Source organism: Aulostomus chinensis, chromosome 2 (genome assembly GCF_037954235.1).
Source record: "Aulostomus chinensis isolate RoL2024-O1b breed Wild chromosome 2, RoL_Achi_v1.0, whole genome shotgun sequence".
NCBI classification, from domain to species: Eukaryota; Metazoa; Chordata; class Actinopteri; order Syngnathiformes; family Aulostomidae; genus Aulostomus; species Aulostomus chinensis.
The window spans coordinates 25,924,864-25,943,457 of NC_141321.1; the positions used below are offsets into that span (position 1 = coordinate 25,924,864).

Consider the following 18,594-nt stretch of genomic DNA (forward strand, 5'->3'; position numbering starts at 1 on the left):
AGTCTGACCACTGACACCTGATCATCTTGAGGAGTTTAGCTGGAAGCTCAGGCTGATATTTGTCTAATACCAAGCCAATTGCAAACATATTTGAACTCTTTATGGATCAAATGGCAGGGCATTTAATATCCTCCGGCCTCAAAATGCGTGATAAACTAAGACGATAGGATCAGATCCACTAAGCCAGTACAACAGTGAACTTTACCGTACCTGCAGTGGCATGCGACTCCCTCAGGTTTCTCTGGCAGCCCTCGTCGTCAGACTCCCCAGGAGTCAAGCCCTCTACAACCTGAAAACTCCTGCCCTGTTTACCCCATACGTGGTGGATCTGCATGGCTGCTTCACGCTCCGCTGCGAGGTCCAGGTCCTGCTGGGCCAGATGGGCCCTCAGCTGCCTGATCTCAAACTGGAGGGAGTTTTGTGTGTGTGCAAGCACGTAAAAAATGGACAATGCAAGAAGGAATGAGGAGGAAATTTTCAAGTGGAGTTGTAATAATGATAAGTGAGACATTTGGGACGGATATGAATTGAGTGTAGTAGAAAGAGGAGAAGAGGGAGAAATGATGGAAAGAGAGGAAAGGAGAGGATGAAGGTGAGGGTAAGGAGTAGAGCAGAGAAAAAAATGACCCTACTATATTAGAATTTCAAAAAAACTGACAATGGCAAGCAAGAGGCCATAAATGTCTAATATCTAACTCAAATATGAGTACACACTTGAGAAAATATCTAAAGCCACCTCAGATGTACCAAACCAGCAGATCAGACAAACAAGTTCGAAGAAATGTCTTAAATTCTCTAAAATTGACTAAATGTTTCTATTTGTCTGGATTTCTTTTTTTTATTCATATTGGAAAAAAAAAAAACCTAATGCTAACTATTAATGACATTTCAGTTATTACTTTCAAGTACTAATACTTGACTGGGTAAATTGCACCGATGTACTGCTGTAATGACATCTTGATTTCAAGGATTTTGACTGTGAACAAAAAAAAAAGAACATTCAGTTTACAGAAGACAAGAATTTTACAGACACCTCCTCAGCACTCCAGCAAGGGTGATATATCACTCTTTGTCCTATCAGAGAGCTGCTTCTCAAGATACTTCAACTGAATCCCACTGAGGGAGGATATAACAATGAAATCAACTTGGGTGAACATTAAACTACATACAACTGACCATCACTTCTGGGAGGATCTGATTGTTTTCTTTGTGATTATTTATTTGGTATCAGAAGAGAACCTTGACAGATTTTTTTTTTTTTAATTTTTCAACACTTATGAAGCTACACGTTTCTGCTGTAAACTGCATCGGATGAAACCTGTGGAAAGAATGTTTCTGTTTGTGGGGTGTTGCTGCCCTCTGGTGGTAGATGCGCTACCAGTTTCTTCTCATTTGTTCTGGGAAACATGGGCTACTCCTTTATCAGACCAATCCATAGGTGTATATTTACCATCCATTCATCCATCCATCCATTTTCTACCGCTTAATCTGTTAAGGGTCCCGGGGGGGCTGGAGCTTATCCCAGCTGCCTTCGGATGAGAGGCGGGGTTCACCCTGAACGGGGTGCTGAACATATACAGACAGAAAACCATTCACTGTCACAGCCACGCCGGGGCTCGAACCCGGAACCTTCTTGCTGTGAGGCGACAGTGCTAACCACTGCACCACCGTGCTGCCTTATATTTATCATGCAACTATTTTTAATTGAAAAAGTTATGGTTATGTGCCATATTGATCAAAAACTAGTTTAAAAAAGTACTGTTACTAAAGTTGTCAAATAATTGTGGTGAAATAAAACATGGAAATGGCATGAAAAGACAAAAAGAAACTTATCACAAACTTTTAATCCGCCAGACTGAATGTGTTAATGTATTTAGTGAAATGTACCACTAAAATATATCATCCATACTTTGGGCAGACTTTGTTACTTCATCTGGTATCTCTGAAATACAAGTGTGTGAAATTGTGCTTAGACACTCTATAAAAAAATATACATTCATCTATCCTCACCACCTCAAAACTGCATCTGTGGGGGATTATACTTCATATTTTCTCGTAGATTACTGTGATCAGAAAGGAGGAAGAGAGTCTGATACTGAGACTAAATCAAAGCTACTCACAGCTTGTTCCTGGCAGATCTGAGTGAGACGCTCCAGCTGCTCCTCTCTTACAGCCTTGGTCTTCTCACACTGCTGGATCTCCAGCTCCATCTCAACTTTGACTTGTAGCACATATGCTAACATGTCGTGGGAAGGGAAGGAAAAAATACAAAAAGCTTCAAAACAATGAAGATAATCCTAGTTAAGACCGTGAGGTGCGTGAGTAAACGTTGTAGAAACGGTGGCATCAGCGCATGTGATGGACAGTTTTTCCTGACTTTTTCAAAACAAACACAACAGGAACTCAAACTCTGGACTACTTTAACATTTTATTTAAAAGAGTTAAGTACATTATGGATTACAATGCAAAAATCTAAAGTGTAATGAGCAGATCAAATGTGTTATTTGTCTTACAGTTCTTGTATAAAGGATTCCTGTGTATCATCAGCTCATTTGTTGATTCTCCTAACTTGACTTGACTTTCATTGACTGGAGGCTTTTTCTGAGGAAAATTTCCCAAAAGGTTACTATTCTTCTGGCTCGCAGGTATGGCTGATGCTCTGCTGTGCACCGTTATGAATATCCTTCTTTGTTTTGGTGGGCCACGTGATCACATGTGCTTGATCTTTGGGTTGCTGGTTAACACAGTTGCGAGTTTCCAGTGAAATATTAAGTAGTGACTTCTGATACGTCCCTCTTCCTTTTATACTGACGTTGCCTGAATTACCACCTCGATTCGCTCTTTTGTTTCCTTTCTTTATTTCTTTAAGAAGTGACTCAGGAGGCGGAGGGTACTGTTTCATTAACATTAAGAAACTATCTGAGGAACTGAGTATCTCTCTCCCCCTCGTCATGGGGGGGTTAAGGTACCGGGGGGGGGGGGGGGGGCACCTCAACCCCCACCATTCAGGGCTGATAGAAGAGCATGAACATCTAGGATGAAAAAGATTCCTGGTTAAACAGTAACTGCGCCTCTTATGATCTGCCTCCATGCTTTATTTATACGTGACATAGCGTCTGGAGTAGGATGGGAAGGTGAAGCTAAAAAAAGGGTATCGAGAGTAAATTTGGATACTTGATGTCATCACAGCTGGCAGACAATCAGTTATTAACACCTCCATGTCATCGTGTTTGTAAGTCAGCCGCATGATTTCACACCTATCGACATGTGTGTTGTGTTGAGACATAATCAGCATTCATACTCATAAATCTCGGCTGCTGGTGCTGCAATTGATCCGAACTATTACAAGACCGACAAGGAACTGAACCTGCCTTCCCTGTACAGAGAAGACAGCATCCAGCTCTCACCACCTGCTCCTCGTACCTATTTATAGTCTCAATGCCACACATCAAATATCAGAATCAGTCCAGTCCGAATTCAAACAAGCTTGAATAATTCCCTACGACAGAATGTGTTGTTTTATCTCCCGTGTTTTTCGTTTTACTCGCACTCTCATCTATATTGGTTTTATTGCATTCAAGTTGATTTTTACAAAGAGAGGCGCATTAACACGATCTCACTGACATTACTAAGGTGTGTTTTGGTCACGTTACGAGAAGCCAAACAAGGTGCCCAATTCACTGAAGTAAAAATTAGTTGCGTTTTTGTCGGACCACCATTTTCTATATGTTTGAGGGATTGATTTCCCATTTGATGTATTGCTTTGCAAATAAATCCAGCTGCTTCACCTCCTGCTTCCTCCTGCAGCTGAATTTCCACTCCCGCTGGACTGACACAAACGTTATACATCAAGCTGATTCTGTGAGAGACTTCATCTCTCTCATGATAACCGAGCAGGTCCCTCCCCTGCGCACTTATTGTTTTGAGTGTGACTTTTGTTTTTTTCCTCCGAGGTGTGTGGCCACCTGCCTAACAAGGAAACTCAATCACTCACAAATATCAAACTCAGCAGGTCAAGTGAGCAGAGGGAAAATCAAGAGTTCATAGTCTGGAAGCCGACACTTCGGAAGCACGATTCTCCAAGGGGATGCTCTCCTGCTCAGTGTGCCTCACGAGAGTGAATCAATGGCACTGAACACTGTAGTGTTTTAATGTGTTCGGTGAATCAGCCACATGTTTGATTAAGGCTCTGGAGCAAAACTATCATGGCCATTTCTATTCAGTATCACCTGTAACACACGGATATACACAATACACTGCATGTACAGGAGAAAACTAGATGTTCATGGGGTATTGCATGTATTTCACGTGACATTACCACACAGCAAAGAGAATTCCTGTTGATCATGTATGCAGCAGGACGTCCGTGGTGAGGGTGACCTCCGAACAGATATCGAACCAGTCTTCATTAGCATAGAGAAGAACAACCACTATATTCATTAAGGCCTCCCCGAATCTACTTAACCAGGGCCTTGCAGTCAATACAAGCTAAAGTGGAGGAGTGGCAGAAATTTACTCTGAGGGATGATCAATAGTTATATCGCCCTGAATAGTAAATAATTTCTATCATCTCTATCATCAGGGGGAGACTGAGCTGGCTGATGCCTCTGATGCTTTTGAGGAAGACTGGCCATTGACTTTCTCATCAGATGATCACCTTTATGAGGCAATGCTGACGGATGTGTCTCACCGTCAATGATCCTCTTGACCCTCCAGATACGTAGCGTGATGATGAGGCTGATAGCATCCCAGGGGCTACTAGGACCATTGGCCACCGTGGAGGCCACCATGGGGGCCAGGGACAGCACGATGACGGCACCATCGAACACCTGAGGGGTCAAACACAACAGCATTCACTCAATTCAACTGATTCCACAGCGCCATGGTGATAATATGACTGGAGGGATGAGTCAGAAATGTAAGTAAGTAAATATAGATATAGAATATAAGAACTTATGACCAAATAACACTGACAACAATTCAATACTGATCCTTAGGATATGTCAGTAGACACAGAATGCCAGCACCAACCTCAACTTTGTTCTCAATGTAGTCCCAGATCCCGAGCACTACAATTCTGAAGACAGTCTAGGACAGAGAGAGAGAGAGAGGGAGAGAGAGAGAGAGAGAGAGAGAGAGAGAGAGAGAGAGAGAGAGAGAGAGAGAGAGAGAGTTGTTTGAGTAGTCAAGATGTATCAACATGGAGTAAAAACAGAGTGCCAGTGTAGTACAGGTTTCCTCCTCAAATATTTATGTCTAATTAATGAATGTAAGATTCATAAATATGCAAAAATGCTACACATAAAGCCACTAATAGTCATTCAGTTCATTTTAAAATCCCAGTGACTTTGATGCTCAATAATGCAAACTTATTTCCAGGATTTTTGAACTCATTCTTATACGACTCTCTTTTGAAAGGAGTCACTGTATCTTTATTTACTTCGATAGATACTTACAAAGACAGAGGACCACCGTTTTTATTTCTCTATGAGAATTCCCTCTGATAGAAGATACACTTTGTTGCAAATCTTTTCCCTGTCCCAGATCTTTGACCCGAAAAAAGAGAGCAACACCTGAAATCTGATCACCCATCAAATTTGACATTGCGCTCCTCAAATGTTGCAGGACCCATTGTTGAACGCCTCCATTGATTTACACTCCAATCAGCATGAGGTGTCATGAATAAGCGGTGCTGCTAATCCATCATCTGGAGTGTCCGTTAGACAATCATGACGGTGTCAGGTGAGACGGTTTGGAGCTCCACCCACATGCTAGGAACCTATTTTGTGATTGGTCAACAGGGACCAGCTGGTGATAGGCTAAATCTAACACCATCCTCAGGTGACTCTTCTCCTGTGATGTCAGTGGTAAAGGTGTGTGGAGGGATCACATTTCTGTAACCCCATCCCCACTGCTCATTAAGCCCAGCTTTAATTATTGCTCCTGCTGGCTCACTGTTAATTAATGTTTGGTTTAGGGCATTGGGGTTGGGGCTGTCAGGGTAATTGTTTTGCGCTGGAGAAGAGGCCCGCTGGTCAAATTTCCCTTCTCGATTTTATTTTTCAGAATTCCGGAGTGATGATTTTGTTTTTATAAAACAATGGCTTGAAATATGTTAACATTAATTAAAATTATAGTTCAAACAATAAACATTGTACGAGCCATCCTGCCTCAAGGTAGTATTTCTAAAGTTACAGCAAAGTCCTAGAAGGGACAATAATGGAAATTAAATGGCAAGGACCTACTCTAGTGCCCTCAAGTCTGCATGGTTTTCTTGACCAGAGATAAAATGACATTTTCAAAAAAAGTAGTTGTGGAACTTAATTAAGAATTCCCAACTCTACATGCTAACGACTCTGGCTTTATTTGCAAAATATCACCCAAAAAAGTGTACAATGCCTTTTCAGGTACTACCAATAGATGTCCTGAGCTCAACCAGACATTGCACTACTTCCTCGTAACTTCAGAAAGCAGAAAGAGCCAGCCACGTATATTTGGATAGGAGATCATGTTAATTGACTTTAAATAACAGCAAAGCCATTCAAAAATATCTGTTTACACCCTCTCAAGCCATCGTCTGGTGGAAACCAAGTCTTCTTTACACAGCCCTTCATTCAATAGTCAACGAATGTTTTTTTAAGCTAAAAACAAACTAATGTGAACAGGCCTGGATGAGTGAAAGCGGGTTGCTTCTACTAGTGCCAAAACACGAGTGTTATAGTTGTTTTGTTTTTGTTTTTTTAGCACAAATCAAATTGCTTTTGGACAACTGAGCATAAAGAAGACCTGGACTATATTGCACAATGTACTTGAGAATTTGTAAATGTCTGTTTATCCTTATGCTAAAAATACATGTCTGGCTCTTTCTGCATTCTGAACTCACAAAAAAAAGTGATGCAGGAGGAAAAAAAACATCGTCATGAGTTCATGACACCTTTGTTGTGACAATTTGAAAGGCGAATCGTACTTTTTGGGTCACTGAATTTGACAAGGGATCACCAGTTATTAAAATTGAAACTTTAAACTTGATCAGTGAAAGATATTTGTATTAATGGTGATACCAGAAATAGGATGAGACCATTGCTGACTGACCTCTGAAAAGAAGAGTGACAGGATGATAAGGCTGATCCAGTGGATGATGCTGGCAAACTGGAAAGCATTGGAAACTGTAGGGACAGGAAGTGGAACAAATGGTAACATATGTTCTGTAGGTGAGCACACATATATACCAAAAAAAAAACCAACAAAAAAAACAATAAAGACTTAAAAAAAATAGCAGCAATTCAAATGTATCTCTCAGTTTGTCCATCATCATTTCAGCTCCCTCCCTTTATGGGGCCATTCCTTATTCTGGGGCCAGACTGTATCAAGCCACAATCTCTACCGCTAATCTTTCTCTTCACCCTCTCTCAACTCAGGTATCATGGAAGCTAAACGCTGGCCAGTAATCAACAGAGATGTGCACCTGCTGTCATTGACATTCATTATTACAACACACACACACACACACACACACACACACACACACACACACACACACACACACACACACACACACACACACACACATTAACTTTTCAGAGCCAAAACAGTGATGATGGACAGAGTGGAAATAGCAGGGTTCACCCTGGACAGGTCACCAGTCCATCACAGGGCCAGCACATAGAGACAGACAACCATTCACACTCACAGTCACACCTACAGTCAATTTAGAGTATCAATCAGTCTCGTCCCCTCTTGATGTCTTTGGACTGTGAGAGGAAGCTGGAGTACCAGAGAGAACCCACACAGGAACAGAGAGAACATGCAGACTCCACACAGAAAGATCCTTCTCTCGAGCCGGGGCTCGAACCCGGAACCTTCTTGCTGTTAGGGGACAGTGCTGACCACTGCACCACTGTGCTGCCCTGTAAATTCTCCTATTAGAAAAAGGAAATGAGGGACAACACTGAAAATCACACTCATACATGACTTTTGTGTGTACATCAGAATGGTGGTTCTCAACCTGGGGGTAAAGAGCTAATTTCTGGGAATAGCTGATTGGTTGCGTGAAAAAAGAATAAAATAACATTTTAAGACAGGAAACAGTGTTTTACATTCTACCACATGTAATAGTGATCAAATTTGTCTTGGCAGTGACATTATTGAATATGTGAGAGTCAAGTGCACTTGAAAAGTATGAAAATAATTCTTAAAATAAGGTCTGTATGAGGTTATTTTATTTTTTTAATCGCTACCTTTTCCTTGGTAATATGAGAATGTAAATCTATATTCTTTTAAGCCTTAAGGACACATGTTAATGGTTATGGTGCAGTAATTTAAATACAACCAAAACACTGAAACCATAATGGAATTAAAACCATGTTTCCGTGGGCAAGAAAGTGAAGGAAGGAAGGGTTGGTCACAATTCCAAAAAGTTGAGAACTACTGGATTCGAGTATATTACTGGCACAGTAGTACATGTACTCCCATATGCATACTGTGTATAGTCAGAGCAATTTGGGGTCTTCAGTCTACCTGACTCACCAGTTTTTGTGCAAGGCCAAAAAATTTCCAGTGAGGGAAGAGAAAAGGCCAGCACTCAGTGTCCTTTGTGCCCTTTAAAGTAGAGGATCAGACAGCAACCAACAAATCAACAAACTAAGTGAGTTCAGCCGTATTCTGCCTGTGCAAACTTGCATCATACGTGTGAATTGCGTGTACAGTATGTATGCATAATATCAGGGGACCTTTGCATGCCAGTCCCCTTGTCCTCTTTCCATGCAGTGGTGTCAGGCACCCAAGCAGACATATGGTGAAGGAGAGAATTCATAACAATAATCATAAATATTTGATATTTGACAAAGAATGAAGCAGACCCTGTCAGTGTATAGGTCACAGTGCAGCAACAGCAGACTTGGTAAGAATGCTGATTAATTCTACATCATTTAATGCTCCATCGCTCCAGTGGCGCTGTTTCTGCAAGCTGCACATACTGCATCGCTGGAAACAGCCCCCCCCCCCCCCCCTCAGGTGTTGAGCGTCACTCAGTGTATAACTGCAGATGAATATTAAAAAAAGTGGCCATGCACTACTTACATTGTAGGAGTTTGGTGTCTATGAGCAACTCCAAGGACAGGAAAAGCACCACCAGGATGACACAGGCCACCAGGATGCAGTTGAAGCCAGCGCTGAGCAGACAGACCTGCCACAGGGCCACCCGACGACCACAGCACGGCTTCAGCCAGTTGGACCTGGGGGGGGGGGGGGGGGGGGGGGTAAAGAGAAACAGAGAGAAAATGGATTCCATGATGCACAGAACAACAAGTCGTACTAATATCAGGTCAAATATGTGATTAGTAGTACAGATAGAATCAATCAATCAATAAATCAGTCTTGATCTGCACTTTTCATCCATGTTTTATATGTATATCAAAAAACAAGTTTACAATTTAAATACGAAAGTTGCTGGATAAATAAAATGACAAATGATGAAAAAGTAGGGTTACTTCTTCCTACTCCTTTTCAAACATGTAAATTCAGTGTTTGGACAAATGGTAACGCCAAACTAAAAACATACGCAGTACCAAGTGGTCGCTCGAATGGCTTGGACCTGCACATTCTAAATCCTCATCTGTGGACTGAACCATCATAACTGAACTTCACGCTACATCAGTGAAAGGAGAGGCTTTTATACTCAACAATGCTGTGGATGTTTGAACTCCCTAACATGGCCAACAGAGGGAGATAGTTTGCAAAGGTGGCATCCACTGGAATGGAAGCAAGGTTTGGTTGGTGGTGACGGAGGGAGCAAAGGGCTGAGGGTGGTCAGAGACAGCATTGACAGGGAGAGGGACAGTGAAGCTCTGTGAACGAGTGGCTTGACCATCAGCCGCATCTGTGGCTGGAATACTGATGAACTCCTTTTTACGTGGCAAGAAAGGGAGTCACTGTAGTGAAGCTGCTCGGGGGCAAAGATTTCACATTCAGCAGAATCAAGAGCTTTAAGACCCAAGTGAGGAGAGTGTGATATATTTACAGACTTACAATTGAACTGGGGAATTTTTTGGATTAAAATCCATTTTTAATAGGAATATCGGCCTGTATTTTGCAATGAATTGAAACAATCAAACATTTCAACATTTTGATATCAAAGTGTCCAGCAAGGTGGCTGATCGCTATTTGGAGACGTATCTTACAGACTGGTGCCTATGCGGACTGACAGTAGGAGCTGAGAGGAACAATGCCTCTCACCAGTTCTCCAGCTGGAGTGGAAAGTTGGCCCTGCCCTCTACCTTTCCCTTCTCCCCATGCGCTGGCATGGAGGAGACAGACGTTAGCAGAGCATTTGTCTCCTCTGATCATGTCTTCATTTCTTGGCACAGAGCTTATTTGGGCTGCAACGGCAGCCAATGTTTCAAGACTGATTACACTGTACTCTCATCATGGAAGACATTGGATAGTGCATTCATTTTACTGCGGCCGACTCAAAACGCATCACTTTCTCACAAACTATTCAGGGAAGATATTGAGTTCTTGTTGAAGTGCATCAAACTGGAATGAAACTACATAAAGTTCTAATTTTATCTCCATTTGCATCCCAAAAGCGATTGCTTTAAAAAGCGAGGTGCTGAAAGGACCGATTCTGCAGCCTTTCATCTCACAGACTGATGTTCTTGATTGGTTCAATTTTTGATTGTGAACTGTATATCACTTTTGATCTAAAGGAAAGCATATTGACCCTTTGTTGTCCTTCTATGAAAACACTATTTTAAAGACATTTTTAGACATTTTCTTCCACGTCGCCTCCTCAGTTCTGCAACTTTTCCTTTGCTCTAATCTGTAGAAGAGACCACATGTGTTCTTAACTCCACATGTGCTTGTTTGGCTCCTTGGTGGAGGAGAAATGTGACAATTTCACATGGCAGCATTGAGTTAAAGCTGCTTTCATAACAGCATGCTATGAAGCTCTGGTGACTGGGAGACTTTCTTCAACATGCGACTATACAAACTTCTACGTATTCATTAATGTGATAATTACCAAATGCACAATACAACAGCTGCTTGGTGGTAAGAGACAAAACATTACTTAAGAATCAACTGCTGAAATGTTTTAAGCACTCGTAAATTGTTCTGTGTGTGTGTGTGTGTGTGTGTGTGTGTGTGTGTGTGTGTGTGTGTGTATTCGTTCAAGTCTGGCATGCAGAAGCACAGTCAAGTAGACATTGCTCAGCTAATCTAATGAAGGTGTAGCCATGTTGATAGCCATCGTGTTCTTGGCTTTGGGTGGGGTGGCACAAGTGAGTGTACTCCAGATGGTGCAGAATCTGCTCCACCAGAGTCTTGGCGAGACTCTGTGGATGCCAGGTATTGTGCCATCCCGCATACCAGCTGACATGCCAGGACACATTCGCACCTTGTCAACAAGCTTTTGGTGCGAATTATTTTACGGTAATTTAAGTTTCATATTTGGCACAAAGTTAAAAACAGATTTAGGACATTTGAGAATAGTGAAAAATCTCAGTAATTTACTTATATTTAGCATAAATCAATTGTTCGGAGGTCATACGATAGCATAATATCCAAATGCAATAATTTATATGAAAATATCAACTCACAGACAAGCCGCGTATCACCCATGTTCACCCATAGCACACAGGAAGCAGTTTGTTCCTCATGCGTGCCAACTACAGATCAAAGACCCACAAACAGAAGCCGCAACAATACAACTGAGAGTTTCTGTATCAAAATATTGAACTGATTTGTGAGGGCGCCTTTAAAGGGACAGTTCACCCAAAAATGATAATTCAGTAATTATTTACTCACTGTCATGCTGATGGAAGGTTGGGTGAAGTTTTAAAGTCCACAAAACACTGCTTGACTTTCACAGGAAATATATATATATATATATATATACAGTGTATATATATATATATATCATAGTTTCTCCATGCTGCTAGCCTAAAGTAATCTAAGCGTCCTGAAGCCTAAAATAAAACTTCATCAAAACTCTGAGAAAAGAAGGTATTAGCAAACAGTACAAATATGCCTTTAAGAGCAACACATTGTGACCCACATCCCTCTTGTTCATTGTGCATGGAGGCCACAGATCAGATCTTCTCACACACTGAGGCTACAAACCTGTGAATAACAATCTTCTTGATAACAACCTCATACACATGCCTGAAACATCACATGCTCTCACAAATCAATGAGAGCTGTTAAATAAGGAAGTGTGAAGCCTCAGCTTTGGTATATAAGTGGCTAAAACTCAGTGAATGTGAGTGTCTTTACTTCATGTCATGCCAAAATGAGCCCAGCCCAGAGGGGACGCAGTCACACGTTGCTAGTGACACATGCAGTATATTAATGAGTCTTATTAAAGCAACAGAGCAGAAGCAAATGGTGTTTCTCTGACCCAGTCGGCCCTGACAGCCTGACAGAACCACCTGGTCCGAGTCACTATCGGGCACACGCAGTGGACAAGGTCACCTATCAAAGTGGTCGTTTTTAAACTCCCAACTGGCTTTAACAGATTTTCACAAACCCAAACTGATTTTCAATCATTTTTTTATATCGTTTCGTTCTCTACACCTTTGTCCTTTCCTCCTCTTCCTCGACTTCCTTTCGGCCCCCAGTGCACGCTGAGCAGGTTGATACAGCTGTCATTGTTTCCCACTGACAGTGAGATTGAGTGGAGCTCGACAGGAAAACAGAGGAGGGAGATTAAATCAGAAGGGTAATCGATATCATCGTGTCAAGCCAGCCACCAAACGCTGGCACTGGAAGACTCACGGTAGCTGACGGTCTCATCAGATAAACGAGAGGATAGGTCGATTAATGCAAGGAACCAAAACATCCCAACGCTTAAGTGACACTTATCATTCAACTTAGGTGACGAGATCTGGAGGGAGCGAAAGTTCACGCCATAAAATGTGAACATTTTGAGGATGTAAGGACAGAGGGTGTTATACCTGGTACCTGGTTATACCTGATACCGTAAGTCAAATTGAGATTTTTTTCGTCTTTTTTTGCTAATTAAGTAGAATTTGATTTATTCTTCAATTTATTTTTATCCTGTTGATACCATCAACTTCTGGCTGCTTTCAACATAACATCTTAGTACACAATCAGCTATTTTTACAAGGTCTAAAATTGAACATCCATCCATCCAGCTGGAGCCTATCCCAGCAGCCTTCAGGCGAGAGGCGGGGTCAACGTCCATCACAGGGTCAGCACATATAGACAGACAACCATTCTCAGAAATATAGCATTTGTACTGCTTGTGTTGCTTCTGCACACATTCTGGAAATACAAACTAATGTGAAGAGAGAGTTTCTTTCTTATAAGAAAAAAAAACACTTCACTCTGAAGTAAATGTACACGCAAAGCAAAGCAAAGCAAAGCAAAGCAAAGCAAACAATGTCTTCACTCCACAAAGGGAGTAGTTTTCCTACACATCAAGGAAGCTCCTTGTGTGCATTGTGCTTATTGTATTTAGCCTGCCTTGCTCCCCTTTTGGACCTGGCTACTACTAATAAACTACACACACAAAACAAAATGCATCATCACTTGTTTTTGACAACATTTTCAGGTGCACCGCTCTTCACTAAAAATAAATCACCTGCGATTAATCTTAGCCGTGGGATTGGTAGGTCAAACTACAATAAGAGCTGTACAACTTGTGTTCCTACGTCACGAGTCCCCTGATGATTCACAGCGAGCAGCGAGGAAGAATCTCTGATGTTCAATAATCAGCTTCTTAGCCACACAGCCCTTCAATAAATTTAGGGCAACACCTCTTTTGATTTTAATTTAGACGCGCAACTCGTCAGTTTTTTCTTTGACTTAGGTTCTATAGGCTAATTACTCCAGGTGCTTTGAAACTGGTGATGACAACCAATCCTAGAAGGAGAGGTGTGATTGGGAATGTTAAGTGAGATCATCTCACACTTTTCATGTATTATAACTGAGGGAGAGGGAGAGAGAGAGAGAAAGAATAAGCTCTCAGAGTCCCAAATAAAATGAACACATGGAGACAATAGCTTGCTGGTTAAGATGCCACAAAAATGACCGTGATGTTTTAAAATGACTTTCTCTGTTGGAAAATAATGTTTTATGATGAGTCAGCACATTCTGAACAGGTTTATGCACAACAGACAAGTGAAACACTTCTCAGATGGGACTCCTGGTCTCCCCTTACAAAGCAGAGCTTCTCGCCACTATCTCACTATCTCGCCTGCTCCCTGATGCGGACTTACTCACGTACTCATGTTCTAACATCAGCGACCACCACCCGTCACGTGACTTTGTTGAACCGGGTAATTCGTGCGCCTGCCACGAAACACAATTCCAAACTGATTTCTGTTGGCATCGATTCAAAGGTTTCCAAATATAAATTTTAGGGATGCACACCAATATTGGGACCAGTATCAGCAGATATTGGTCATATTTTGAATATATGGGTCCATTTATATCAGTGATTTTGCTCAAGTCTCTTCTTCCTCACTCATCGATAAGAAAACAATAATAAATAAATGATTTATGAGCTTTTGCTACAGAACCCCTAAGGTGACGGGAGTTTAAAAAAAGGATAAAGAAGGAAAAAAAGGAGAAACTATCTGGTGCTCACCAGAAGTTATCAGCATCCTTAGTCAGTTTGACACATTCAGTGTAACCCCCACCCAAGAGGTCGTGCTCACTTCTCATACTGGACTACAGATCACCCTGAAAGAGGAAGAAGAGAGGAAATCCCTTCTCTTCATGAGGGAAATTTTGCTAGTGTCCCTCCTCAAGTCACTTGCTTGTGCATTCACGCTTGTCAGGCAACTATAAGAAAGCCCACAAACAGAGAGCATCATCCCCTCAAAACAAATGTGTCTCCGGCAGGCTCCACATTTCAACAAACAAAGCACGCATACAAACACACACAGACACACTCTCAATTCTTCATGCTAAAGCAAACCTGGAAAAGGGGAAATACCAACTAAGCATAAAATACATGCTGAGTTTCCTTGATTCTGTTGAATTGCAGGTAATTAATTTTACTTTTGAAGGTTTCCCTATTACCGATGCCTGTGCTCTACTGATCACGATACATCAGCAGGGAAGAGGCAAACCCAAGAACTCCTGCAGCACTGCTCTCAGGAAGCTCACCCGGAGGAATGAATGACTGACCCTGGAGTGTAGATGAGAATCTCTGATAGCTCAAAGGTAGAGCAGCTCATGTTTTTTTTAAAAACTTTGAGTCTGGCAATAGCAGGAAGGACAAGTGAATTATACAATATCCAGATTTTTACAACAACTAGCGATTACTATTGTGGATTTGTTTACATGTGACAATCATAGAACAGCTTCTTGGTGTATTCTAAAGGTGGCAGCAGCAATGACTGACTGCTGTGAATAGACAGCCACATGTGATGATATTGGTAGGAAATGGATGATGATCTAACTCTTTATCCCTCACCAAGAGTTTTTATAATGTTCCAAATCTTGTTTTGGATAAATCTCTTAATTAATCCCAGCGGTAAAATGATGTTCTCTATGTGTCAGACTGGATTCAACTGGAATATGAAAACCTGAGGACTCAAAGTTTACAGTGAACAGATCCTCATGTTCTCAAGGAGGAAGGCTAGGTGGCACTCAGCTTCTCCTTGTGGTCCTGTGGGAACATGGGGGAAAGAGTCTGACAGGAAGGTCAGTGTGTGTGTGCGTGTGTGTGTGTGTGTGTAACACATATTGTGTGTGTACAGCCTATCAGAGCCAATCTACATCATTACACTGTCACTATAAACTGCTGTTAGTCATGTATCTCAGTTGAGGTGACTGAACTGACAAAATTGAAAGCCATTCAGAGTTCATCCAGCATGCAGCAAACTAAAAACAATGGCACTTTAATGACAGACAAGAAACACGTAAGAAACTCTAATCAAAGAGTAGGTGCTGTAAGGCAGTACACTGGAATTTTACTGCAGCCAAACGCATAAATAACAGGAAGGTCTTGCTGCATTTCTTAGGTACTGTTTTAGCATCCTGGACTGGAGGATATTATTTCTAATAGCCCATCCATCCATCCATTTTCTACCGCTTGTCCTTTTAAGGGTTGCAGTGGGTGGGTGGGGGGGGGATCTCAGCAGCCTACAGGCGAGAGGCAGGGTTCACCCTGGACAGGTCACCAGTCCATCACAGGGCCAACACATAGAGACAGACAACCATTCACACTCACAGTCACACCTACGGTCAATTTAGAGTATCAATCAGCCTCGTCCCCTCTTGATGTCTTTGGACTGTGGGAGGAAGCTGGAGTACCAGAGAGAACCCACACAGGAACAGGGAGAACATGGAGACCCACACAGAAAGATCCCATGCTCAAGCCAGGGCTCGAACCCGGAACCTTCTTGCTGTGAGGCAACGGTGCTGACCACTGCACCACCGTGCTGCCCATTTTTACTACTATATATTAAAAATTGACAATAATTTTCAAGAAAGAAAAATTGCATTTTGTTTCACCATTTGAGGAAAACAAGAATTAAAATCATTTGATGACGGATCAAGGAGACAAGCTGACAGATGCTAAAGTTTCACCTTCAGCGTCTGACTGAGCCATCAGCGCTTCACTCAGGAGAAACTTACATCTCATGTTTGTATTTCCAGCACTTTGCTGTGAATCATGTAATACAAACAATTCTAAAGTAACAATATATTTTTTTAGAATACACATGTGATGCAATAACCTCATTAAACATTAAAAAATATCACATTGAATGTAATTCATCATATAATTAAACATTTTTGTAATCTGATTGTATGTAAATTGTGTACAATAAGTTGCTAAGTCCTGTCTATGAACATTAATCACTTCACCAGCACTTTGCATTTGTTCTGTGTGTTTAGTCAGATAAATAATACACAGGCTAATACATTTAATGATTTCTGATTCAGGTGTAATGAGCTGTTAACCTTTTGTTGAACCCAGAACCTAAGCAAAGACAAATTTCATTACCAAATCACAAAATGAAAGGATGACAGAATGGTTTTTACCAATCCAGGCATCTCAGATGTAAAAGGGGTTTTTCCATAACCGTTTGCAGTGAGACAGACAGAAAACATTTACTCAACATTGAATGAACATTTAGCTTGTGTGCTGCATGGGCCTGCAGCCATCCCTGTGGCACAGGAATTAGGAAGCCTGGGAGATAACAGGCAGGCTAGTCAGTCCCCGGTCACTGTCTCAGGCAACTTCCTGTGCTCTCTAATTAAATCAGGCCAAATTGACTCGACCGGGTGAAAGCCTTCTGAGAATGTGTTATTCCAAAAAGTGAGACTTCATCATTTAACTTTTTTTTCTGTCTCAGAACACAGATGAAGCCTAGATGATGGACAAACAGCTACTTATCGAAGTAGTATGCCACCATTTTGACCCCCGAGTGGCACAAGTGAGTCTGTCCTGCCCCTTCTAATAGTTTGGCAACACTCTGAAGACATGATTTCATACTTCAGACTGCCTTTCATTTACCGGCCCTCATACAAGGCAAATGATATTTTTAAGTTGCAAATGATGTGTCATGCTTGAAATGTCTGTGATAAATTGTAAAAGTGGTACTCACGGAATGACCATGACATACATGACATGACATGACATGACATACATAACATCATATGACATGACATGACATGACATGAAATAACATGACATGACATACATAACATGACATGACATGACATGACATGACATGAAATAACATGACATGACATGACATGACATACATGACATGACATGACATCCTACGTGTGCAAGGGTTCTCCACCTCAGCAGTGCTCAATGCACAGTTGCCTCATTCACCCGTTCACTGTCACTTTCACACACTCTGATAGCGGAGGAAGCCATCAAAGGTGCCAAGCAGCACATCAAGAGTCACTGTGGTTCAATGCCCTCCTAAAGGACACTTTAACATGGTCCCTGGTCAAACTAGTAAACCTCCCATTACCAGCCCCTCAAGCTCCTGGGCCGTGTTGGCATCTTACGCCAACATGTTACTTATCAAATGTCTACAGAGTCTCAGAAACACAACATCCAAACAAAGAGTTGGTTTTGGTCGGTCTCATGTTCCTCCATCTCCTACAACTTGCAAGTGGGCCAGCAGTTCTATCCAAAATGTGGACCCTTGGCAATAAAGCTGGTGCATGGCAGAGGGTAGCTCTTGTTTCTTCCTGTTTTACCACCTTGCTCACCATAAATTTAGAAGAACCATCTGGTCTTGGTGCCCTGGACTCCTTGCACATTTAGAACAGCCATATCAGCAACATATGCTTCTGTCTCCATGTCTGGCAACCACGTATCTATCACTGGGATGGGAGGTGGCGTCATACCACTGCTCAGGTGTGAACTCTTTTCATCGTGGCGGAAATATATTTACAGACGCTGAGCAGGTATTGCTGCAGTTAGTGGTGTGTCAGGTGCGTTGCCGAGAAGTAGAACTTCAGTTTTTTTGTTTCTTAATTTAGAGTTTCATCTCAGGGTTGCATTTTATTCTATGTTATATTTTTCCTGAGTTAGCGGTATCCAGAGCAGTCCAGTATTATGACCTGTACTTACACGACTAACACGCTTTTCAT

At 41.7% G+C, this 18,594-nt stretch overlaps 1 protein-coding gene across 2 annotated transcripts in view; it reads right to left on the reverse strand.

Annotated features, from left to right (window-relative positions):
• LOC147269591 (transmembrane protein 266-like) overlaps window positions 1-18,594 on the reverse strand; it is a 43,585-nt gene that overhangs the window by 4,977 nt on the left and 20,014 nt on the right. For both annotated transcript variants that reach the window (XM_086187509.1, XM_086187500.1), the window contains exons 4-9: window positions 9,079-9,233; window positions 7,093-7,166; window positions 5,032-5,088; window positions 4,691-4,829; window positions 2,121-2,236; window positions 211-406 (exon numbers count right to left, since the gene is read on the reverse strand). In XM_086187509.1, coding sequence (XP_086043635.1) covers window positions 211-406; window positions 2,121-2,236; window positions 4,691-4,829; window positions 5,032-5,088; window positions 7,093-7,166; window positions 9,079-9,233 — 737 coding nt within the window. The remainder of the gene's footprint in view (window positions 1-210; window positions 407-2,120; window positions 2,237-4,690; window positions 4,830-5,031; window positions 5,089-7,092; window positions 7,167-9,078; window positions 9,234-18,594) is intronic.